Source organism: Chionomys nivalis, chromosome 6, assembly GCF_950005125.1.
Source record: "Chionomys nivalis chromosome 6, mChiNiv1.1, whole genome shotgun sequence".
NCBI lineage: Eukaryota > Metazoa > Chordata > Mammalia > Rodentia > Cricetidae > Chionomys > Chionomys nivalis.
Window position 1 is genome coordinate 93,331,535 of NC_080091.1, and position 21,806 is coordinate 93,353,340.

Sequence of the window (21,806 nt, forward strand, 5' to 3'; positions counted from 1 at the left end):
GCTGCCTTCAGGATACTTGGTCTAGAGTGGCTTCACTGCCTAAACAACAGAGTGCTAAAGACTTGATGTCTCAAAGTGTTAAAGCAAGTGACTGTTCGAGTTGTCCTTTGTATCATGTTAAAGAAGGCTTTGGGTGCCTTCTTCCCATTTCATATTGGAGTATAAAAGCACTGGGGTATAAAAGCGTACGGATAATTAACCACGGACAATTTCTGTATTCACTGGACTGCCCTCCCGGTACTGTTCTACAGTTTCTGTTTTATTATTTTTCATGTGTCTTCATATTCTTTACTTATATTTCTAAATTCCCATACCCCTACCCTGGCAAGAGGTATTTTTGTCAAGGCTGGTCCCCGACAGGTTCCAGTTCGGTGATAGTATATATGTAGTCCTGAATTTCACCGTTTATCACAGCTGCAACAATTCCCAAAAGACAGTCTAATCAAAAGTATTAGAACACAAAGGAACACACACACACACAAACACATACATGCACACACATACATGCATGTGCATGCACACACACACTCACATACATACTCACAGATGGAAACAGAACTTAGTGATTTGTGTAAGTAAACCATGTTGTCTCCTGTGCCAGATCTGAGGGAGGTCAATATCACCCACCTAGGCATGGAAGAGAGATTTCCCTTCATGTGCCAGTAGTACCTGGCTAGTAGCAACTCCTAGAAACCACAGCTGTGCCCAAGACAATGAAACAAGGCGACCAACACTGTGGCTGGTACACAGGCCCACTTCCTGCCATCACCATGAAGAGACCATGACCACATTGTCATCTCCATGCCTGGCGTCATCTACTGTCTTGAGGTCACATGCCTCAGATCAGAAGAGGATCTCACGGGGGAGTCTTTACCAGTGAATGGCAGAGATGGAATTGGATGGAACAAATTCAGACTGCTGAAGGGTTCTTGCAGTGCGGTCTCGGGGGCTTGCTCTCTTCTATGCACCTCTCAGTTCTACACACCAAAGAGAGGCGATGCCCGCAGGCAGCTCCTTTTAACTGATGCTCTGGCACATATGAAACTAATTCCTTTGTGTGTGGCGATGAGTGTGTGTTCCTGTATGGGAATGCACACAGGAGGTCAGGGAGCAACCTCTCGGGTCATTGCTTAACTGTCACCCACCTTATTTTTAAGACAGGGTCTCTCACTGGCCTGAAACTGGCCAAGTAGGTTAGCCTTGCTGGCCAGCGAGCCCCAGAGATCCGCCTGTCTCTGTTCCCTCAACACTGGGATCACACGCATGGGCCACCACACTAGGCTCGTGTGAGCTCTAGGACAGAACTGGGTCCTGACTGAGTCACCTACGTATCCCCCTCTTGTTCTAACTTCTCTTTTACCTACGTTCGCAAATTATTTACCACTATAAGAGCAAAGGGGAAACACCCACGGGGGGGGGGGGCAACATGAATTTTTAATGCATATCTGCATTTGGAAGAAAAAACTGTAAAAGGAGTACTTGGGTCACACGTGGCTGCAGGTCACACCTGCTGGTGTTTCTAACCCGGAAGAGGTGGAATCCGTTCCTTGTACTCTTAAGCAGCCATTACACACATCATGAAGAGGGAGGCTGGACTGAAGGACCCATAAAACCAGGCAGGAGACTTACCTCAGAGGCAGGAGAAAGCAATAGCGTATTAGGACACCCAGCACCCACACCATAGTGAGCTTTGGACTGATGTACTGGAAGTTGACATTGGTTCTCGTGAGGAGGTTCCATGACACCAGCTCCTCAGAGGAGAACCTCTGGGTCACCTCATCTTCCACAATGGCTTCCAATCCCTTCTTGGAGAAATAAAACACATCGGAGAGCTCGAAGTCCCGTCCTCGAAGACCGGAGAGCCCTTTCTCCATGGGTGACTCATCTCTTTGGATAATACCTTAAAAAGAAAGTATCAGACATGAGAAAACGCCATAGGAGCAAAGGGGCGATGTTAGCTGCACAGAACACAGAAAACAAGCTTAGAGAGCGTCAGGAGTGACGTGGGTGATGTGAAGATGTTAGCATATGATGGGAAGAGATGAGACCACAGCATCTTCACAGAGCGACCTCCACCCAGTGACTTCATAAAAGTTACTAATAAGAGACTGGGGTGTATGTGTGGTGACAGAATGCTGGCCTAGTATGCACAAGGCTCTGAGTTCAATCCTCAGAACTGCCAAAAATATTTAATAAGGAAAATACAGCCAGACATGGTGCAGACGTCTTTCATATTGGCACTCAAGAAGCAGAAGTAGACAGATCTGTATGAGTTTGAAGCTAGCCTGGTCTACATAGAGAATTCCAGCCCAGCCAGAGCTACATAATGAGACCCTGTCACAAAACAAAAAGGAAGCCAGAAGGTGTTTCAGAAAAATAAGCAAAGCACATCTGGATTGATAGAAGTAACTGTGTTTCAGGAAAATATGCAAAGTGCATCTGGATTGATAGAAGCAACCACATTAGTAAACAGACACTTTGATGTTGCCATAAAATCTGGTGTTAGAAATGGTAACTGCTACCCTTAAATCCCCTGTGTAAAGTGGAAGGACCTGTGGCTGGTCTTAAAGTGACTCACCAGGAAAGGACTAAGAGTTCTTCTGGGGATTGGTAATCCCACTCCTAAAATGTTCCTTCCTAAGAGACGCAGGGAAGACATTCACTGTAGCACCTTACCCAGGATTGGTAATCCCACTCCTAAAATGTTCCTTCCTAAGAGACATAGGGAAGACATTCACTGTAGCACCTTACCCAGGATTGGTAATCCCGTTCCTAAAATGTTCCCTAAGAACACAGCACCACTGTTTACAAGGCTCCAGTATTAAGTGAAAAGAGATGGGACTTTAAACCAATTTAAAGCCATGAAATACGTTTATGGAGGGGAAAAAAAAAATACCAAGAAGAAAACATTCTCTTTGGGCAACAGTATTAGGATTAGGTTTTCTTCTCCACTGAAACTATTTTCTGGGGGGAAAAAAAAAGTAATTCAAAAAGTTTTCAAAGCCAAGTTTTCCAGAGAAGGAATGTTTCTTTCTCTCTTCTTATTGATGTTCTAAAGGAATAACAGCATGATGCACTAGGGGACCCTTGTAGAGGGCCCAAGAAGTCCTAAGTGGATGTGTAAAGAGTGGATGAAGTCTTGAGTGGATGTCTATTGCTGTCAAGGACACCAACAGCTTCACACCCACAGACACTGGTGAAGCCTTCCTGGAGTGACAAAACTGCCCTCTATCCCAGTGGTTCTCAACCTGTGGGTCACAATCCCTACGGACCGGATGTTAACATTACTACTCATAACAGTAGCAAAATTACAGTTATGAAGCCGCAGTGAGATAATTTTGTGATTGGCAGTCACCACCACATGAGAAAATGTCTTAAAGAATCACAGCATTAGGAAGGTTGAGAACTATTGTCCTAATCCAAGTGATTGGCCACACTGGCAACCACAGCTTCCTGCCAGACAGCTGCAACCTGAGACTGCTCAGGTAGACTGCTCGCCTATCGAAGCTTCCTACCAAGATTAGATAACTCTTCCCTGTGTTGTACAGAATGGATGCCCTGAGGTTCTGAGCTGTTGTTGCCAAGTAAGTTCACTCCATCAGAGTGAGTACAGTGAGCTTTCTGTTCATCTGTCTGTGTGTCTGTCTGTTGTTCAGTGCCATCACAACCGCAGCCATGTCAAGTCCCAGCTGTTTTGGGTTCAGGACACAGCAGGAGAGAAAGAAAACTTGACTTGAAATTGAAAGTCAGGTTGTGATTATGTCAGGCACCAGCTCCATGGTGGGTGGGTGTCTTTTATATAATGAAGAAGTTGGACATCTTTAGTTTTCTTACAGGACTAAGGCTTTGGGATCAGAGAGTGAGAGAGGATATGTGTGGTTTTGCCTAATGTTTTACCTAATAACTTAATTATAACCACAAAAGAAGTTAATCAAAATAATTATAATAATAAAGCATGCTCTTGAATGCTTACTAGATTTTTTTTTAAAGTTAGGTCAAATCTTTCTTGCTTTTAATTACTTCCAGTGGATGGTTCAAGACTGTGTCCCTACCAAGTTACCCTCTTGCTCCACAGGTTCTGCAATGCCCTAAGGCAGAGTACTCACTCTATCCAAGTACTGGCCAATACTTAGCAATGCAACTGTTTCATTATTTAGCAATCTATATCTTTCTTAAACATCTACAAGGGTTAGAAGGCAAAGCTCGCCAGTAAATCTCTGAATAAAATACACCAGGGACAGAAGATAGACCTTCTAGAAATATCCTTTCTCAGACAGGCCAGAGATGAGAGAATGCAACTCCGAGTTGATTACGTAACTGAGCTAAGATGGAAGAACCCTGCCTACACTGCGGCTTGCCAGCCCCACCCACCTGGGACCTGGCCTGTGCCCTGCAACTCCAATCTAAAGGAATGCGGTTCTGTATTTGTAGTTAAGTATCTTTCAAAAATGTGTGGACAGCTGCAATGCCACGAGATGGACAAAGAAGACTTCTATCATATACTAAGACATTCAAAAAGCCAGCAGAAGAATGAACTGCAAAGCTCAGTAAGGACGGCTAGGAACACAGCAGGAGAAAGCCTGTCATGACTCAGAAAAGATGCTCGGCTTCACTGCGCCACAACAACACGGTCACATCGAGTGCTCCACAAATTAATTAGTAAAACTGTCCTGGAAAGCAATTTAGCACCATGGAGTAGAGTCAAACATTCAGAGAGCAGGACTTAGGAATTCCACTCAGAGATCTTTTACACAATACCAAATGCACAGAAAGGCTACAAGCAAGGGTCACCCCGCCCAGATATGCTAATTGTCTTTATTTCACCACATTTACTTTGTTATTCCATCTCTATGCATGAAAATATTTTTTCTGGCCCGCTTAGAAGAAACTGTGCACAGTGTTCTTTATCTCTCAACAGACATTTCCTCGGGGTACTTAACCAGAACAAAAGTATCAAAAGCGAAGAGGTTGGCACCAAAGCAATGATGGTGTCTAATCTGCCTCATTCAATTCTGTCACAACTGTCCTTTAAAACGATTTTTTTCCTGATCCAATATTCAACCCAAGCTCCTACATCACATTTACATGTCAAATCTTTTAGCTGCCTTAAGTATACTAAGCTTCCTACATCTCAAGATGTTGTTTTATTTATTAAACAGGGTGCTGGGCATAAATATGATAAAAACCACAACAGGAAAATAAAAAATATCCAAGATCACTAGACACACAATACCTGAAGATGGATTTATAAATTAGGCCCTATGAGGAGCCACTACTCAAAATGTCTTCTTTCTGAGATACAGTAACTATTGCAGGTCAAACTAGCATCCAATCTGCCAAATTATAAACTTCTGACAGGAAGAAAATAACTAATATAATCTATATACAGTGAAAACCATGAGTCAGGCATCAAACTGGAGGTTAGAAATAAAAGTAAAAGTATTTCTTTGGGCACTAAAAAAATGTCCGGAAGGAAACTAAAATTTATCACACGCACACAACAAACTAATATAGGCACAATTCTTACACTATCATAAAGAACAGGAGTTGGAGAGATGGCTCGGTGGCTAAGAACACCGGCTCCTCTACCAGAGAAGCCAGGTTTCATTCACAGAGGCAGCTTACAAATGTCTCTATAAACTCCAGTTCCAGGGGCTGTGGCACACTCTTCTGGCCTCCGAGGGCACAAGGTGTACACACAGTGCACAGGCGTACACACAGGCATACGCCCATACATATAAAATAATAGCAATGATTTTTAAAGAAAGTCTAGTTGTTTTTTAACAGACCAATCCTGATCTTTCAGACCCCACACTTCAGTGAGCAAACACGGATTCTAAGACATTTTCCTTTAGTTTTACAACTCAGTTTAAGAAAATAAAGCCATGAATATTTGAACTTTGTCCTTATACAAAATGCTCAGGCTGAGCTAACATAAACCATGCTTGGATAAAAATGAAAATTAAGAGCTAGCTCTTGGTCTAATGCAAGAGATTAATTGCACAAGGTGCCCTGTGGCCCTCTGCCTTGGCCTGCAGAAATGGAGGCAGGAGTTAAAACCACCTCCTCCATAATTAACTCTAAATTAGCTGAGTGAACTTTTGGGATACCTGCCCCGTTGTAAATCGCCCTGGGTAGCGTCCCGTCCTCCAGTTATAGAGGGAACTTCCTAAGCCACCGATTAAGAGAAGCAGGCCTACTGCAGACCCAAAGAGGACATGATAATTAACGCGCATAAGTAGAACCTTAACCTACCAATGTTCCAAAGGTCAGGAGTCCATTGTTCCAAACCTTGATTAATCAAGAAGCCAACTCAGTTATCATCCTCCATCAAGAAGGCAGGTGGGACTGAGGGCATAGCTCAGTCAGCTGGGTGATAGCCTAGCATTTTAAAAGCTGTGGACTCAATCCTCAACATCATATAAAAGTTCAAACAGGGCTTAAAAGGTGGCTGTTCCTCCACAGGACCCAAACTGACACCCAGCACCCACTTGGTGGCTCACATTGTAGCTCCATTCTCAAAGATCAATGCTGTCTGCTTACCTCCTTGGGTACCAGGCATAAATGGTACACCAACATGCACGCAGGCAAAACATGAATACACATAGAGTTAAAATTGCAGATAAAAATAATTTATTAAAGAGCGGAAGTAGCTGCGCACAGCCCTGGAATTCCAGCGATTTAGGAGTTGAAGGCCAGAAGTTCAACAGCATTCTCAGCTTTAGAGTGAGAAAACCTGGGTTACCTGACACCCTGTCTCAAAAACATTTTAAAAAGTAGGCAATCAGCCAGATGGTGGTGGCACACGCCTTAAATTCAGCACTCGGGAGGCAGAGGCAGGACAGCCAGGGCTGTTACACAGAGAAACCTTGTCTTGATTAAAAAAAAAAAATAGACAATCATCTATTCTAATATTGTTTATGGATAGTGTATATGGAAATATCTAAAATTAAGTGTACACTCTCCAGAGTAAGGGTGGGGCATGAGAACATTCTGGGAATTGGTCAAGTTCCATTTCTTGGTTTCTCAACTGTGGGTCTCAGCCCCTGAATGGCCCTTTCATGTGGGTCACCTATGACCATCAGAAAACACAGATATTTATAGTACAATTCATAACGGCACAAACATTACTGTCATGAAGTAGCAACAAAAATAATTTTATGGTTGGGGGTCACCACAACATGAGGAACTGTATTATTAAAGGGTAACAGCATTAGAAGATTGAGAACCACTGCTTTGGATGAAAGATAATTAAGTTCACTTTGGTAAATACAAAATATGAGTTTGTAATTTTAGACTCTGTGGTAGTTTGAAAGTCACTGACCCCCATAATCCCAAAGGGAGTGGCGCTATGAGAAGGTGTGGCCTTGTTGAAGGAAGTATGTCACTGTGGCCGTGGGCTTTGAGATATCTTTCGCTCAAGCGTTGCTCAGTGTGACAGAGCAACTTCCTGTTGCCTTAGGACCAAGAAGTAGCCAGCACCATGTCTGTCTGTGCACTGCCATGCTTCCCACCGTGATGATAATGGACTGACCCTCTGAACTGTAAGCTGTCACTATTCCATTTTTAATAGTTGCCAGGTTATGATGTCTCTTCACAGTACCAGAAGTCTTAACTAAGAAAGACTTCTTCCTACATACACTCTTCTCTTATTTCATCCCCAGTTACCCAAAAAGTAGGGCAGGGAGGAGAGGGGATACTATGGCATGTGGCCTGATAAGGTCCCTCCTTATGAAAACCCAGTTTCCTTATCAGCTATGATCAGCCTGATTTTAAATGGACCGAGAGAACAATTATAACCATGGCTGTATGTTAAAGCTGGAGAAATCCTGCTGAGATTTAAGACCTGGATTACTTAAAGCCGAGGGAGCAGCTAGGCTAGCTAGCTAGGTTGTTCTGTGACTTAGCTGTTAGATCTGAACATTGATCCACCTCATTCTCCTACTTGTTAATTGCTATGACATTGATATGTGAATCACCGAACGAACTACACAGGCAAATAACAGGTCCCTTGTCCGTTCACCTTCTCGCATCCTTCATCACAATGATTCAGCAAGAGCTCGACAAGGCCAGGCCCCAGTTCCTCCACTTCCAAAGCATCCCCTGAGCCATTAGCCAGGTCATAGCTTCAGGGCATCTGTCAGGTAATCTATGCTTACTTCACAGCGACTCCTGGAGCTTCTGGTGATCACTTCAGCCTTTCCCAAATACTTTTAAAAATATTCTTATTGTTATAAGTTTAGTTAAGTGTAATAATGGAAATAGTGCTATGATTATCGTTTCTTGATTTTGTTTGAGAGAGTGTCTCATATCCCAGGCTGGTCTTGAATGAAGTCGCTGTGTAGTTGATGGCCATGACTTTCTGATCCTCCTACCTCCAGATCTCCACATCTGAGGTTGCAAGATGTGAGCCACCATATCCAGTTAACGGTGCTGGGAAGGCAACCCAGCGTTTGTGCATGCTAGGCCACATGAGTGTGTAGGTAGGTACCTTTGGGGGCAAAAGATGTCCAATCCCCTCAAGTTCAAATCATGGACTATCGTGAACTGTCTGACGTAGGTGCTGGGAACTGAACTTCATCCTCTGGAAAAGCAGCTGAACTGTAATTTTAGATTCCTTCCTACATCAGGAATGCTGAGTCAGCTCTCTAGCCCCAGAAATACACTACCACCTATTTGTAAATTCCAAACTTTCGATGTCATTTATAGGCTTAGTCTACAATTCATTTGTGTTTTAAAAACAGTTCAACAAGCCAAGTAGGGTGGATAGTTCACACCTACAATCTCAGCACTTTGGAGGCTGAGGCGAAAAGATTGGGGCCCTGACCCAAATCAAAGCACAAACAATTCCACAAAGAAACCCGGAAAAAAGACAGATGAAACAAATATATCAAATTCTCGATAAATGCTTTGGATAAGCTGAAGGGCTGCAGCAGACTGAACCATGCGAACACCACCGCACTGCACCCCAGCAAGGACGAATTCTACCTTTTACCTTTCTCCCCTTGCTAATCAGCCCTTAGATTCAGCTAATTAAATGCCCAATCAGAACCTCCCAACACATCCTCACTCATTCACAGACTCCTCCCCCTTTGCCCTCCTTCACGCTAACACTTGCAAAGCCCTTTGTGCTGTTTCTGATTCAGACCCAGCCACTCAGTCTCTTTGCCTTGCTCAATAAAGGATCTCAGCCTAATCCCAGCACTCGGGAGGCAGAGGCAGGAAGATCTCTGTGAGTTCGAGGCCAACCTGATCTACAAGAGCTACTTCCAGGCCTGGTTCCAAAGCTACAGAGAAACCCTGTCTCGAAAAACCAGAAAAAAATAAAAAATAAAAGTATCTCTTGTGCTTGGAAATCAAAGTTTGGGTGTGGTCTGTGCCTAAGCCGGGATCCAGAGGGGAGCACCTGGCAGTACTTGGTGAGTATGTGCCAACACTTCAGGAGACCACTGGCACTTTCTAACAAAGCTGAATAATAGTTAGTTGCTTATCCTACAGCCAAAAGATTGACCAGAGTATCTGTACAAGAATGTTCCCCGCAGCCCTGCTCCTAATGGTTAAAAACTAAAACCAAACCAAATGCCAACCAATATGACCACAGATGAACAAACCCTCGGTGTCTGTGTAAAGGAATATAGCACAAAAATGGCTTTTAAAATCTGCCTCATACGACAAAAGGAAGCTTCCAGACTGTCTGCTGAACGGGAAAGGAATACACACAGAGAACATACAGCATGACTCCACATACATAGATTTCCAGGACAGGAAAAACTAATCGATGAGAAATCATTCTAGGTGAACTGAAGGACAGGGAACACACTGGACACGGGCTGGAAAGAGGAGGCCCAGCTTCCCGTGTAGCCCAAACCACTCTAGCACTGAGTGAGACCCTGTGTTTAAAAAAAAAAAAGTCATATCAATCTTGAAATACCACTTCAAAGTTTCAAAACTTAAACCGAGCTTGACTAAAGGAGGTAATGGACCCGTGATCATTGCATAGAGACCTCACCAGGCAGCGGATGATTTGAAAGCCTGCCAGCAGCGCGTGCTGATGCTAGGAGATCCTGTGGGTGGGGTCACCATAAGTGAGATTACGGGGACACGCCTATTTAGATACCTGAGCTCAAGTACACCTGCTGATGTAACTGGCGTGAGCCAGCAGAAATGAGGAAGTTAGTCAGTTAAGCAGAATGGCGCCCACGTCACCAGAGAGGCAGAAAGAGGAAGGAATATGATATGAAACACTGACCGGCACCAATACGACTAAAGCCATACCACATTTTATGGGGACTGTGTTCCGCCTTGCAAAAAAATTATTTATGTGGTATGTGTGTTGAGACTGATCTATGCAGACCAGGATGGCCCTGAACTCACGTAGATCTGCCTGTCAGTGGTAGACCAGGCTGGTCCTGAACTCACACAGATCTGCCTGTGTCTATCTTTATAGACCAGGCTGGCCCTGAACTCATATAGATCTGCCTCCCAGTGACAGAGATGGAAGGCATGTACCACCATGGCTCATAACTTGAATTATGTATTCCATCAAGGAACCACAACAGCATCCTCTTTACTTAGTCTCAATTTCTTTTTATTTTTTAGTAATTTATTTTTATTTTATGTGCATTGGTATTTTGCCTGCGTGTATATCTGTGCGAGGACATTGGATCCCCTAGAACTAGAGTCACAGATAGTTGTGAGCTGCCATGTGGATACTGGGAATTGAACTTAGGTCCTTTGGAAGAGCAGTCAGTGCTCTTAACCACCAGACTATCTCTCCAGCCCTAGTCTCAATTTCTTATCTCTTAGTATCTCTCTCCTTCCAAAATTCCCCAAAGAGAAAATTGAGAATGTACATCAGTGGTATAACTGTTCAGCATATGCAAAGCCCTAAGAAAGAAAACCAAGAGAATGGCACTGGCTGTAATGAGGTATCATCATGGCCTATGACATGAGAAATAATGTCACGTACTTACTACACACGTTGCACTATTGCCAAATAAGTTATCTTGCTTTAAAGGCCTGTAGTCTCCCTCCCTCATGATGCTGTCTTCACCACAGTAGATTTCTCAATATACTGAAATGGGAATGGGTCAGAGTTTGTCACCTGGGTCCCCTGTATCGTGATGCTGCAGGGCTGACCTGGGTGAAGCGAGCTGGTCCAGGTTGTCACCTAGGTCCCCTGCATCCTGATGCTGCAGGGCTGACCTGGGTGAAGCGAGCTGGTCCAGGTTGCAGAGTACCAGGAGCTCAGGAGCGCTCACATCATCCCAGGAGCTGCTCCATTCTCTTGATACTGTTCACCACTGTCCCTAAGAAATTATGGAGGGAAGGGCATACCACTCCTAGAGGAGCCTTCTGGAAATGGATGAGTCCAAGCAGTCAATATTCCTCTGAAGCTAATCTAAGCTCTGGAGTGAACGGAACTTGGAGGAAGACATGCTGGGAAACCATGCATCTGACCTAGGAAAGTGAGGGAAGCTCCCTCACACTGCTCTGAAATGGGAAGGACCCTTCCTGAGGTTCCGCCTGTCACCAGGCCATCCACACATCACCGGCTTCTTACCCTGCTAACACAAGCAAAGGATTCTCTTTGGGCCCAAGACCATTGAGCTCTCCTCCTGGGCCCAGGAACCTCTCTCTCAACATAGGAGCATGCCTCATGTGCCCGCCTCCTCTGCACAGCCTGCTTTCACATTGATTCCACTGCTTGCTTTATTTTTGGAGGGTGTGGTGGGGGAGGGGTTAACCAAGAGCTTCAGAAAGGAAACAGAAGTGGGAAATGCCACAAACCATTCAGAGAAAAGGAGAAATAACTGACGATCTTTGTGGCTTTCATGGAACAAATGACCCACCTTCCTACAGGTGACCCCACCACTATAGAAATAAACACAGCCCACAGAAGAATCTTCAGTTTTTCACAGATAATTTATACCCACCAAGACAATCAGGAACTATAAATAAAAAAGCAAATGAAAACAGGGGCTGGAAAGGTAACTCAGTGGTTAAGAATGCTTGCTGCTCTTCCAAAGGAGCCAAGATCAGTTCCTAGCACCCAGGTAGTGCGCTATAACTCACAACTGCCTGTTAACTCCTTCTCCAGGGGCTCTGTCACCCTCTTCTGGCCTGTGAGGGCATCTACACTCATGTGCACATACCCACATATAGTCAGACAGATACACACACACACACACACACACACACAATTTCACAACAAAATAAAGCTTTTAAATAATCATGACGTAGGTACATATATGCATGGCCGTTTGAGTGTTTGTGGGGCCAAGATGCGAGATGCCCCCGGAGCTGGAAGAAGAATGGTCTTCAGGAGCAATTCATAGGCTCAGCCATCTCTCCAGACCTAATGCTTTTTAAAAATGAGAAGAGTTTCATTATTAGTTCACAATTTTCAGCTGTCTAATGTACTAACTTGGCATGGTTTTCTGATCATTTTTAACTAATAAGGAGATTTTCCTTACATACAATTTAATTATGTGATTTTGACTTAGGCCAACATTTTTGTTCCATCTTTTAGGAATATGAAAAAAAGTAAAGTTTACTTCCTCTAGTAATTAAACAACTTTAGTGAGACATCCTCATTTTCCTCTGGACTTGATAAACAGCCAACTCAAATCTTGCTAATTTCTGTTTTGCTGTGTGTGCGTGCATGCGTGCATGTGTGCGTGTGTGTGTGTGTGTGTGTGTGTGCAGGTGTGTGTGGTACATGAACACGAGTATGCACGTATCCAGGCTCAGGCATGCAGAAGCCAGAGTAGAATGCCAGGTGTCTTTCTTTATTGCTGTCCCTCTTAATGCCTTGGGAGAAGGTCTCTTTGAACCAGAAGCTCCCCATTTCTCATTGGCTGACTAGCTATTGAGATGTCAGGATCTGCCTGTCTCTTGCAGCCCAAGACTAGGGCTCCAGGCAGGAACACAGCTCTAAAATGGCATTCTCTGAGGCCTACTTATGCCTACCTATACAACCTTATGTCTGTTTGCTTCTCCCTTCAGTAAACCAACACACCCTCGTACACAATTAAACTTTTCCTTTGTTTCCCTGGATTAAAAATCATCTCCACAAGGCAAGTTCAACATCAATTTATCCATCCAAAATGATTTCATCCCCTGAAGCACTTAGAAACTGTCTTTCTCAAATAATTGCATGTATACTTTTGTGGAGTTCGATGACACATTGCCTGGCTCTCATTAACACTTAGATACTGGTAAACACCACCCCACATGGAAGCTAAGAATTATGTAAGGCCACGCCCAACATCACCACAGTGCGGGCTAGACTACTAGGTATGTAGAGCCACGTGGCAGCCGTGGTTCTGAGTGAGAGATGGGTCAAGCAGTCTATCATTACATATTTGAGCCTTTGGGCCATGGGAGCCACCTTGGCATCTTTCTTATTTGAGCATTCAGGCGGTAGAAGCCACCTTGGCATCTTTCTAGGTTCTAGTTTTGCCTTGTTTTCCACCAGTGGCTATCTGTTTTTCTTCTGCTGACATTCTGTAGCAAGGTTTTTTCTGTCATGTGACCAAGCATCATTGTCGAGAGTATCACTGAAGACTCATGGGTGGGGATTCCTCTGGTCAAGAGAACAGAAGGCCTTCCCTGGATACCTACCTAACCCTCCCCTGGGCCAGGTCAATCTCCTAGTCAAGGAAGACCTGGGAAGATGGACTCCTCTAAACCACACTAAAGAGGCAGGTGGAATCATTTTAATGAGACTCTATCTTTTCCTTCCCTGAAATCCCAGCCCTACAGACCAAGTGGTCCAGGTGCTTCTCAGTCCTGTCTGAGAAACGTACAACTTTTCCTTTTTCCTTGTTTCTGTCTCTTTCTTCTAGAGACTAGCCAGAGCTAAGCATGTTTCTCCTAACACTTTGGCTTCCTTGCTCCTTCATAAAGCCCCTACCTCTGCCATGTGCCTACTTGTCTGATCCATGCCGGCTTAAACAACCTATTTTGTCATTTTGTCCTTTTTCTTTCCATTCTCCTCCTCCAGGCAGCTGCTGAGACTTTCAGATTAGCTGCCCTGAGGTGTTTTTCTTTTAAACTCTAAAAAACTGTCCTCCTGCCCCCATTAAAATGCATTCTTTTTTTTTTTTTTTTAATTTTTCAAGACAGGGTTTCTCTGTAGCTTTTTTTGTTTCCTGTCCTGGAACTAGCTCTTCTAGACCAGGCTGGCCTCGGACTCACAGAGATCCTCCTGCCTCTGCCTCCCGAGTGCTGGGATTAAAGGCATGTGCCACCACCGCCCGGCTAAAATCCATTCTTATTTTATTAATAAAACTAAGAACTCAGAGAAGGGACCCCAAGGTCCCCTACATCATCACCCTTGGGTAAATTAGGTAAAATGAAGCTTCCCACTCCAATGGTTCACTTATGAAAACCACCAATATTTATTTTAACTTTGTACAGTGAGTGCGGACCCAGGGCCTAGTACGGGATAAGTATGTTCTTTATACTTAGCTGAACTCCCAGCCCCAAGATGACTTCAAATTCTATTTGTTTTCTATATTGTTTAAAAGCACGATTAATTTAAAAGCATTCAATCAACCTCGCTGTACTTTCAATTATGTCAAACTGATCAATATAACCTCAAGCAATGAAACAAAGTATGTGCCAAAACCAGGCTGCTGACATCATCTACATGCTAGAACAAGGGCTCCATCAGGAATGCCAGCTCCAAATTAGCTAACTGTGACATCTGTCTGCAGGACTGTGACATAAAGCTGAGGCTACATCTTGTGACATCTGTCTGCCGAACTGTTACGTGACTGCTGAGGCTACATCTTGTGACATCTGTCTGCAGGACTGTGACATAAAGCTGAGGCTACATCTTGTGACATCTGTCTGCAGGACTGTGACGTGAATGCTGAGGCTGCATCTTGTGACATCTGTCTGCTGGACTGTGACGTGAATGTTAAGGCTGTATCTAGGTTTAGTAACAGATCTCACCAGCTCATTGTATCTCCAGGGTGATGGACGGTCAATTGGTGTGTTGACCCTGTTACTTAGGATGAAAAGACTCAAAGGTTTAACTCCAATAAATGTACCTTCTATCATCCTATTTTTACATGGTTTGCACGTCTGTCAATGAAAACCAACCAAACACAGTCATGTACACACACATACACACATGCACACACTTCTTTTTATTATTAAATGATTTTCTCCTGATGTCCTTTGGTTTTCAAGACCCAGATAAAACTATTGGTTTAGGATAAATGGCTGTATACCCATAAAATCCACACACTGAAATGTAATCCCCAATGTGAAGGTATTTGGAGATGGAACAATTGGAGGTCACTTAGGTCACAAGAGTGGAATCCTTGAGAATGTCTCTCAGAGCTGGGAGATGCCAATCATGAGGACCTCAGCTGAGATCCCATAGCCAGAGAGGACACAACTGTAGCCCACTAGATGGTAGGTGACTAACTCAATGAGACCCTGCTCAAAAACAGTAAGATGGAGACAGCTGAGAAAACTGTTTACTGTTTGCTGTAGGAAATCCTACAGCCAGTATCCTTTAAGTTACCCACCCACTTGGGCGTGGCCTCTTATACCATTTATGCCCCTGTAAAGCAAGCGTCTGGCCTCTTTTCCGGCTGCGGGATTCGGTTTCTGTTCTCCGTTCCAGCAGAGGATTCTGATTTGTGAGTCTACCCCTAAATAAATAACCGTCTATTAGTCTATTATTCTCAATTCTGAGCTAGCGTGGGATTTCTTTTTTTTTTTTTTTTTTTTTTTTTTTTTTTTTTTTTTGGTTTTTCGAGACAGGGTTTCTCTGTGGTTTTGGAGCCTGTCCTGGAACTAGCTCTTGTAGACCAGGCTGGTCTCGAACTCACAGAGATCCGCCTGTCTCTGCCTCCCAAGTGCTGGGATTAAAGGCGTGCGCCACCACCGCCCGGCGCGTGGGATTTCTTTTAAGCATCCTTTTTCATCTGGTGCCCAATGTGGGGCTTGAACCCACGACCCTGGGATCAAGAGTCTCATGCTCTACCAACTAACCTAGCTTTTAGCCTCCACATGCAACACATATACACAACGTGTACACACACACACACACACACACACAGAGCTCAGAGAAGTCCCTCACCCCTTCTGCCACCTAAGGACATAGCGAAAGACTCTTGTCTATGACCCTTGAACTGAACTGCCTAGTTTCTGGAAGTGTGAAAAATAAATTTCTGTTGCTTCTAAACCACCCAAATTATCATATTTTGTTTTATAAGCCAAAATAGACTAAAACTCTTGCTAAGCTAAAAGTGTTAGACATTTATTTTTATTTTTATTTTTTTTAAGTGTTAGACATTTTGTATTGAATACAACAACTGAGGAAAATCAGTCATTACATGCTCTACGGGGGACGTTTATAAAACAATCAATGACGATCATAACATGTGAAGCTTTTTAACCCAAATGAGTATTTCTTACGGAATTGGCACTGTGTTTTGAAGCATGAAAGTCAGGGCTGGGCTGTAGACATTATAATCAGTTGTCAGTTAACACCACAGAGAAACCAACAAGCACTTGAAATAACAGGCAAGATTCTAATTTAGCAGCTTACTCAACACTGCTTATTCTTACTCTGGCTGACAGCCCACACCTGTCAACTGTACCGATTTATACATAGGTAACTCAAATAAGACATTCCACAAGAGGGAGACATGTTAGACTTCATGGTTTGGTGCCCACCTGCAGTGTCCTCAATTATAACATGAAAAAGAAACTGAGAGACAGGGTCTCGCTATGACTTCTGGCTAACCTGGAAGTCACCATGTTGACCAAGCTAGCCTCAAACTCAGAGCTCTCATGGGTAACTAATACAGTCCCTAGCCCCTGGGGTTGGAGAGGGTCATGGGCTCCATCCTGAAGCTATGCAGGAACTCCAGCCAGCAGCCACTCCACTGGTATCCAAAAGATGCTGCGTGTCAGACATTCCCAAGATTCTATACGAAGCATCAGGGAAGGGGTGGGGAAGGCAAATGACCATTTCTTGCCAGGTCACAGTGACAGTGGCAGAGGAGGTGTTATTTATAGGAGAGTGGCCTCAGCCAGCTGGGTAAGAAGTAGGTGCTGACTGGGGATCCAGAAAAATGGCAGGATTCTAGGGGGAGGGGATCCTATGAGGGCTTCAGTAAGGGACAAATCCCAATTCCTTTTTTGGGAGGGGTGGTAGGAGGGGCTTCGGCACAGGACAAATCCCAACTTCTTTTGAGGCTGCCTTGCCTGGTGGTGTGATCTGGATTGAGTTGCTTATCTTCCTCATTAGCAAGATGAGGGCTAATAAGACTTCTCTCACATAAATAATGTGCATAGTGTTGGGAGCAAAGATTTCAAATGGTCAGTCCAGGAGTCGGGCAGCAGACACACGGACATCCAGAACACACAAGTCCCCACGCCACTCTAGAGTTAAGCAAATCCTTGACTCTAGGATGAGACCCAGACAGCAACGCATTCTCACTGTGTTAAGACACAGGGGGGCCAGCCTAACCTGCCTCTGTCATTCATGAGGAGCACACTTCTGTGAGTGCCAGTGTTCTCCGTTAACATGCTACTTGTACTGTCCGCACTACTACGTGTGCTACGGTCCTACGCGTACTACGGTCTACGCCTGGAGCGCGGAGCCTGCACTACAGGACCATTCGCGAGCCGGCAAAGGACTCGGAGATTTAAACACACAAATGCACATGGACAGAGACCCAGGTCATCCTTGAAACAAGAATGCCCCCTGTATTGTGTACCAGAGCCGCTTATATATGGATCCTTAACTGATAGCCACGCCCCAGCCAAACCCACCAGAAACCACTCCCCTGCCATCAGGAACTCCTGAGGGGCTCAGAGCAGCTGCAAACACATGAAAACAAGTTGTTTACAGGAAATCCAGGGTCTGGGTCCACAGCCCCCAACAGCTACTCACATAGCTAGCCCTCTGCCCCTCACATTGTCCTGTCACCCCACTCTTCCCCAAACCAGCCACTGAAAACTGGAAACCAAGTTCTGGGGGACACAAAAGTCAACCATTTTATTAATGGTGCATGCTAGTCGCTGAAGGCACTATTGAGGTGACAATGGGGTGGACATGGGAGGGTCAGCTCGCATTCCTGGTCGCATTCCTGGTCATCAGATGGGTGTGCCCGGCTGTCACCTAGAGGCATCAGGCAGGAATGCTGCTAAGCACCTCACAAGTAGGAAACTACGGTCCATAATAAAGGGTCACCCAGTCACCCTCACGGGGTTCCTGTCTAAACCAGTGTGGGAATTCACAAGTCCCACTCCCCAGTAAGACCTTTCTGTCAACAATGCCTATATTCCTCAGCTTTAAATTCTAGATACTAACCAGGCTAAAGGAAGGTGAGTTTTAAATTCTAGACACTAACCAGGCTAAAGGAAGGTGAGCTTCAAATTCTAGATACTAACTAGGAAGGAAGGTGAGCTTTAAATTCTAGACACTAACCAGGAAGGAAGGTGAGCTTTAAATTCTAGACACTAACCAGGCTAAAAGAAGGTGAGCTTTAAATTCTAGACACTAACCAGGAAGGAGGGTGAGCTTTAAATTCTAGACACTAGCCAAGCTAAAGGAAGGTGTGTTTTGAAGGCAGTAAGCATCAAGTCGGACTCCTGGGACAAGTGCCAGGTTTCCACTCCTGTAAGACTACCTAGCTTCATTTGTCAGAGTCATGATTCAAAGCTGAGAGCCAGGGAGTTGGTGTCCCAGCAAGGAAAGGGACACACCCCACACCCTGCCTGCCAACTGGGCTACCTCCCCAGGCCCACCTTCAGCTGCCTTTACAGCAAAGCTAACGTTAAATTCCTACCTTGCCGCCTCCTTCCTAGAAGACGGATCTCTTGCAGTATTTATCATTTCCATACGTCTATTTATCTGTAAATATTTATTTAAATATGGAGTATCCATACTCAGTGGTAAATTTTAATGTGTGTGTGTGTGTGGTGTTTATGCTGCTTGGGTTTAAACTCAGGGGGCTGAAGCTGGCCATAGTTGTGTACGCCTTTAATCCCAGCACTCAGGAGGTGGAGGCAGACTGGTCTACATAGTGAATTCCAAGACCACCAGGGCTATACAGAGAAACCTTATCCTGGGAAAAATTTAAAAAAAACAAAAAAAAACAAAAAAAAAAACAACCCTCAAGGGTTCTTACATACTAAGCATTCTACCACCAACCACAAACTCTCAGAGCCTATGGCAGGAAATCTTAAAGAAACGTGATCACAGTATATATTTTCTTTTCTCTTAACATTAAGATTTATCTACTTTCTTCCCTTCGTCTAAGTCCAGCTAATTCGCTCTGGATACTATAGAGCTTGAAAATCAATGGTCCTGCTGTGAAAAGGCCTCATAGCCACGTTTGAGTTCATGGCACGCACCTGTGTCAGCTGGCCTGGAGTAGCCACACTCGGAGTTTAGATAGGCTTGATATCTTACAAGGCCGTGGGCCGTGAGCTAAAGAACAATCTTCAGCTGCACTCAGTAAGTAGGTTCTGCTAGATACAGCAACTTGACACAAGATGAAGTCTTCCGGGAAGTTACGTCAACTTGACACATGATAGAGTCATCCGGGAAGGCAGAAAAAAACCTCAGCCGAAAAAACACCTCCATCACACTGGTCTACAGGCAGGCCTGTGGTACATTTCCTTGATCAGTGATTGAGGTGGCACTATGAGTGCTGTCACCTCTGGGCAAGTGGTCCTGGGTTTTATTTTTAAAAGAAGAAGAAGAAAAAAGAAGGAAGGGAGGGAGGGAGGGAGGGAGAGAGGGAGGGAGGGAGAGAGGAGGAAAAAAGAAAAAGAAAAATAAGCAGGCAGTGACCATAGTAACTCCATAGAGTTTCGGTCCCAGTTCCTGCCTCCAGGTTCCTGCCTGACTTTCTGCCCTGAGTTCCTTTGATGATGGACTGTGACACAGAAGCATGATGTAAAAGCACCTTCCTCTCCACATGGCTTCTACTCCTGGAAACCATCCTGGAGTCCCTGCATCATAATACGCTTACACTACAATTCACCTGCTGCCCCTAAAATTTCACAACCAAAATGACCAGTTCAAGCCTAACATTGTCCTGGAATCAATCAAGGGCCCAAAGGGTGTGGCCAGCCACTCTTCTGGGTGTCCAAGCAAGGCAGCACACACTTTTAACCCCAGCGCTCAGAAAGCAGAGACAAATGAATCTCTGAGGCCAGTCTGCTCTACATAGAGAGTTCCAAGCCATCCAGGGCTACACAGAGAGACCCTATCTTTATTTTAAAAATAATATTTTTTCCTAAGTCCTAAAAGTTTGTACTATTAATAGCGAGTTAAAATGAAAGTTATTAAGATCTCAGTCCATATCCCAGAGTCCTATGGTCATTGACTAAAAGCAACTTAGAGCCAGGAGGCAGAAGCAGGCGGATCTCTGTGAGTTCAAGACCAGCTTGGTCTACAGGAGCTAGTTCCAGGACAGCAAGGGCTGTTACACAGAGAAACCCTGTCTGGGGATGTGGGGGGCAACGTAGGAGCCATTAGCATTCCTTCCCTGTCATTCCCTTCCTCCTCACGTGGCTGTAACAAGTACATGTGAAGGTGGTACCCAGGAAGGATGAGAGTAAGGGAGTAATTACAGTCCCACCAACTAAATGCCAGTATAACAGTTACTTGGAGGGGTTAACCCCCACCTATATATTAACAATATATAGAGAGAAAGGCCTCTAATCTCAAAAAGATGCAGGCAAGGGAAGATCCTACTTATGAATGTATCCTGAGCCCAAACAACACCACCATCTTCTACAGTCAGCACAGGAGAATGAACGTGGCTAAAGACAGGAAAAGAGACTTCTCCATGACGATGCTATTTTCCTAGGTTCGCTTGCAGATGGCTATATAATAAGAGCACAGAAGAAATAAAATATGAAGGCACATAACTGGTAGAGAGACCTGATGTGTTATAAAATATATGTGTGTTTCATTAAAAGCAGCAGAAAGGATCTGAGTGAGCAGACTCATCTATGTGAGCAGACTCTGCATGAGCATGCAAAAGATAAGTAGTTCCTACCCCTTTCTAGCCAGTCTGTGCCTCATGGGTCCTCCAAATGTATTGTCGGGACTGTAAATTCAGAGGCATGTCAGAAATCATACTGCCCAGGGCCCCAGGCCTGCCAGTGACCCTTGCCTGAGCTGGATAGCTCCACACTGACTTGTGCTTCTGTTGGCTCTGGGGCAGAGACATGATGCTCTGCGGACGGATGATTGCACCAGCCAGGCACACAAATGCTCAGTGTGTTTCATCACCCTCTACTGTCTGTCTAGGATTGTGACACCATTTCCCTACTGACTCCAAACATTGGGTGGATCAACAGGGCACGGCCCCAAGCCCGGGCTTCCTAAACATAGAACCAGAAGTGGGGCAGAGGTGAACAGCATACAGTCATGATTTACGTGGAGTAATACACACAATGAACACAGAACACATCATAACTCCTCTTACATCATCTCTTGTGTGTTCACCTATGTGTACCTGTCGCAGAGGCCTGAGGATGACTGTCTCCCAACAGACTCCACACTTTAATGAGCTTAGGACCCCGTGCCAATGTTAGATGTTGCAGAGGGTCCATAACTTAGAGATTTTATTCCAGTTTCACTGGCTAAAGGACAGCTTCTCTGGATTAAATACAGCAAATGTCATAGGTGCTAGCCTTACTCTAAATGACAATATATTTTCTCCCACTCTTTCTAGGGTCTTACATAGCCCGTGTAACCCAAGCTGGTCTCAAACTCTAGCCAAGGATGATCTTGACCAGCCTCTACC

At 44.6% G+C, this 21,806-nt stretch overlaps 1 protein-coding gene across 2 annotated transcripts in view; it reads right to left on the reverse strand.

Annotated features, from left to right (window-relative positions):
- Positions 1-21,806, reverse strand: part of Gpat3 (glycerol-3-phosphate acyltransferase 3) — a 49,892-nt gene that overhangs the window by 15,015 nt on the left and 13,071 nt on the right. For both annotated transcript variants that reach the window (XM_057773191.1, XM_057773190.1), the window contains exon 4: positions 1,630-1,900. In XM_057773191.1, the coding sequence (XP_057629174.1) occupies positions 1,630-1,900 (271 nt within the window). The remainder of the gene's footprint in view (positions 1-1,629; positions 1,901-21,806) is intronic.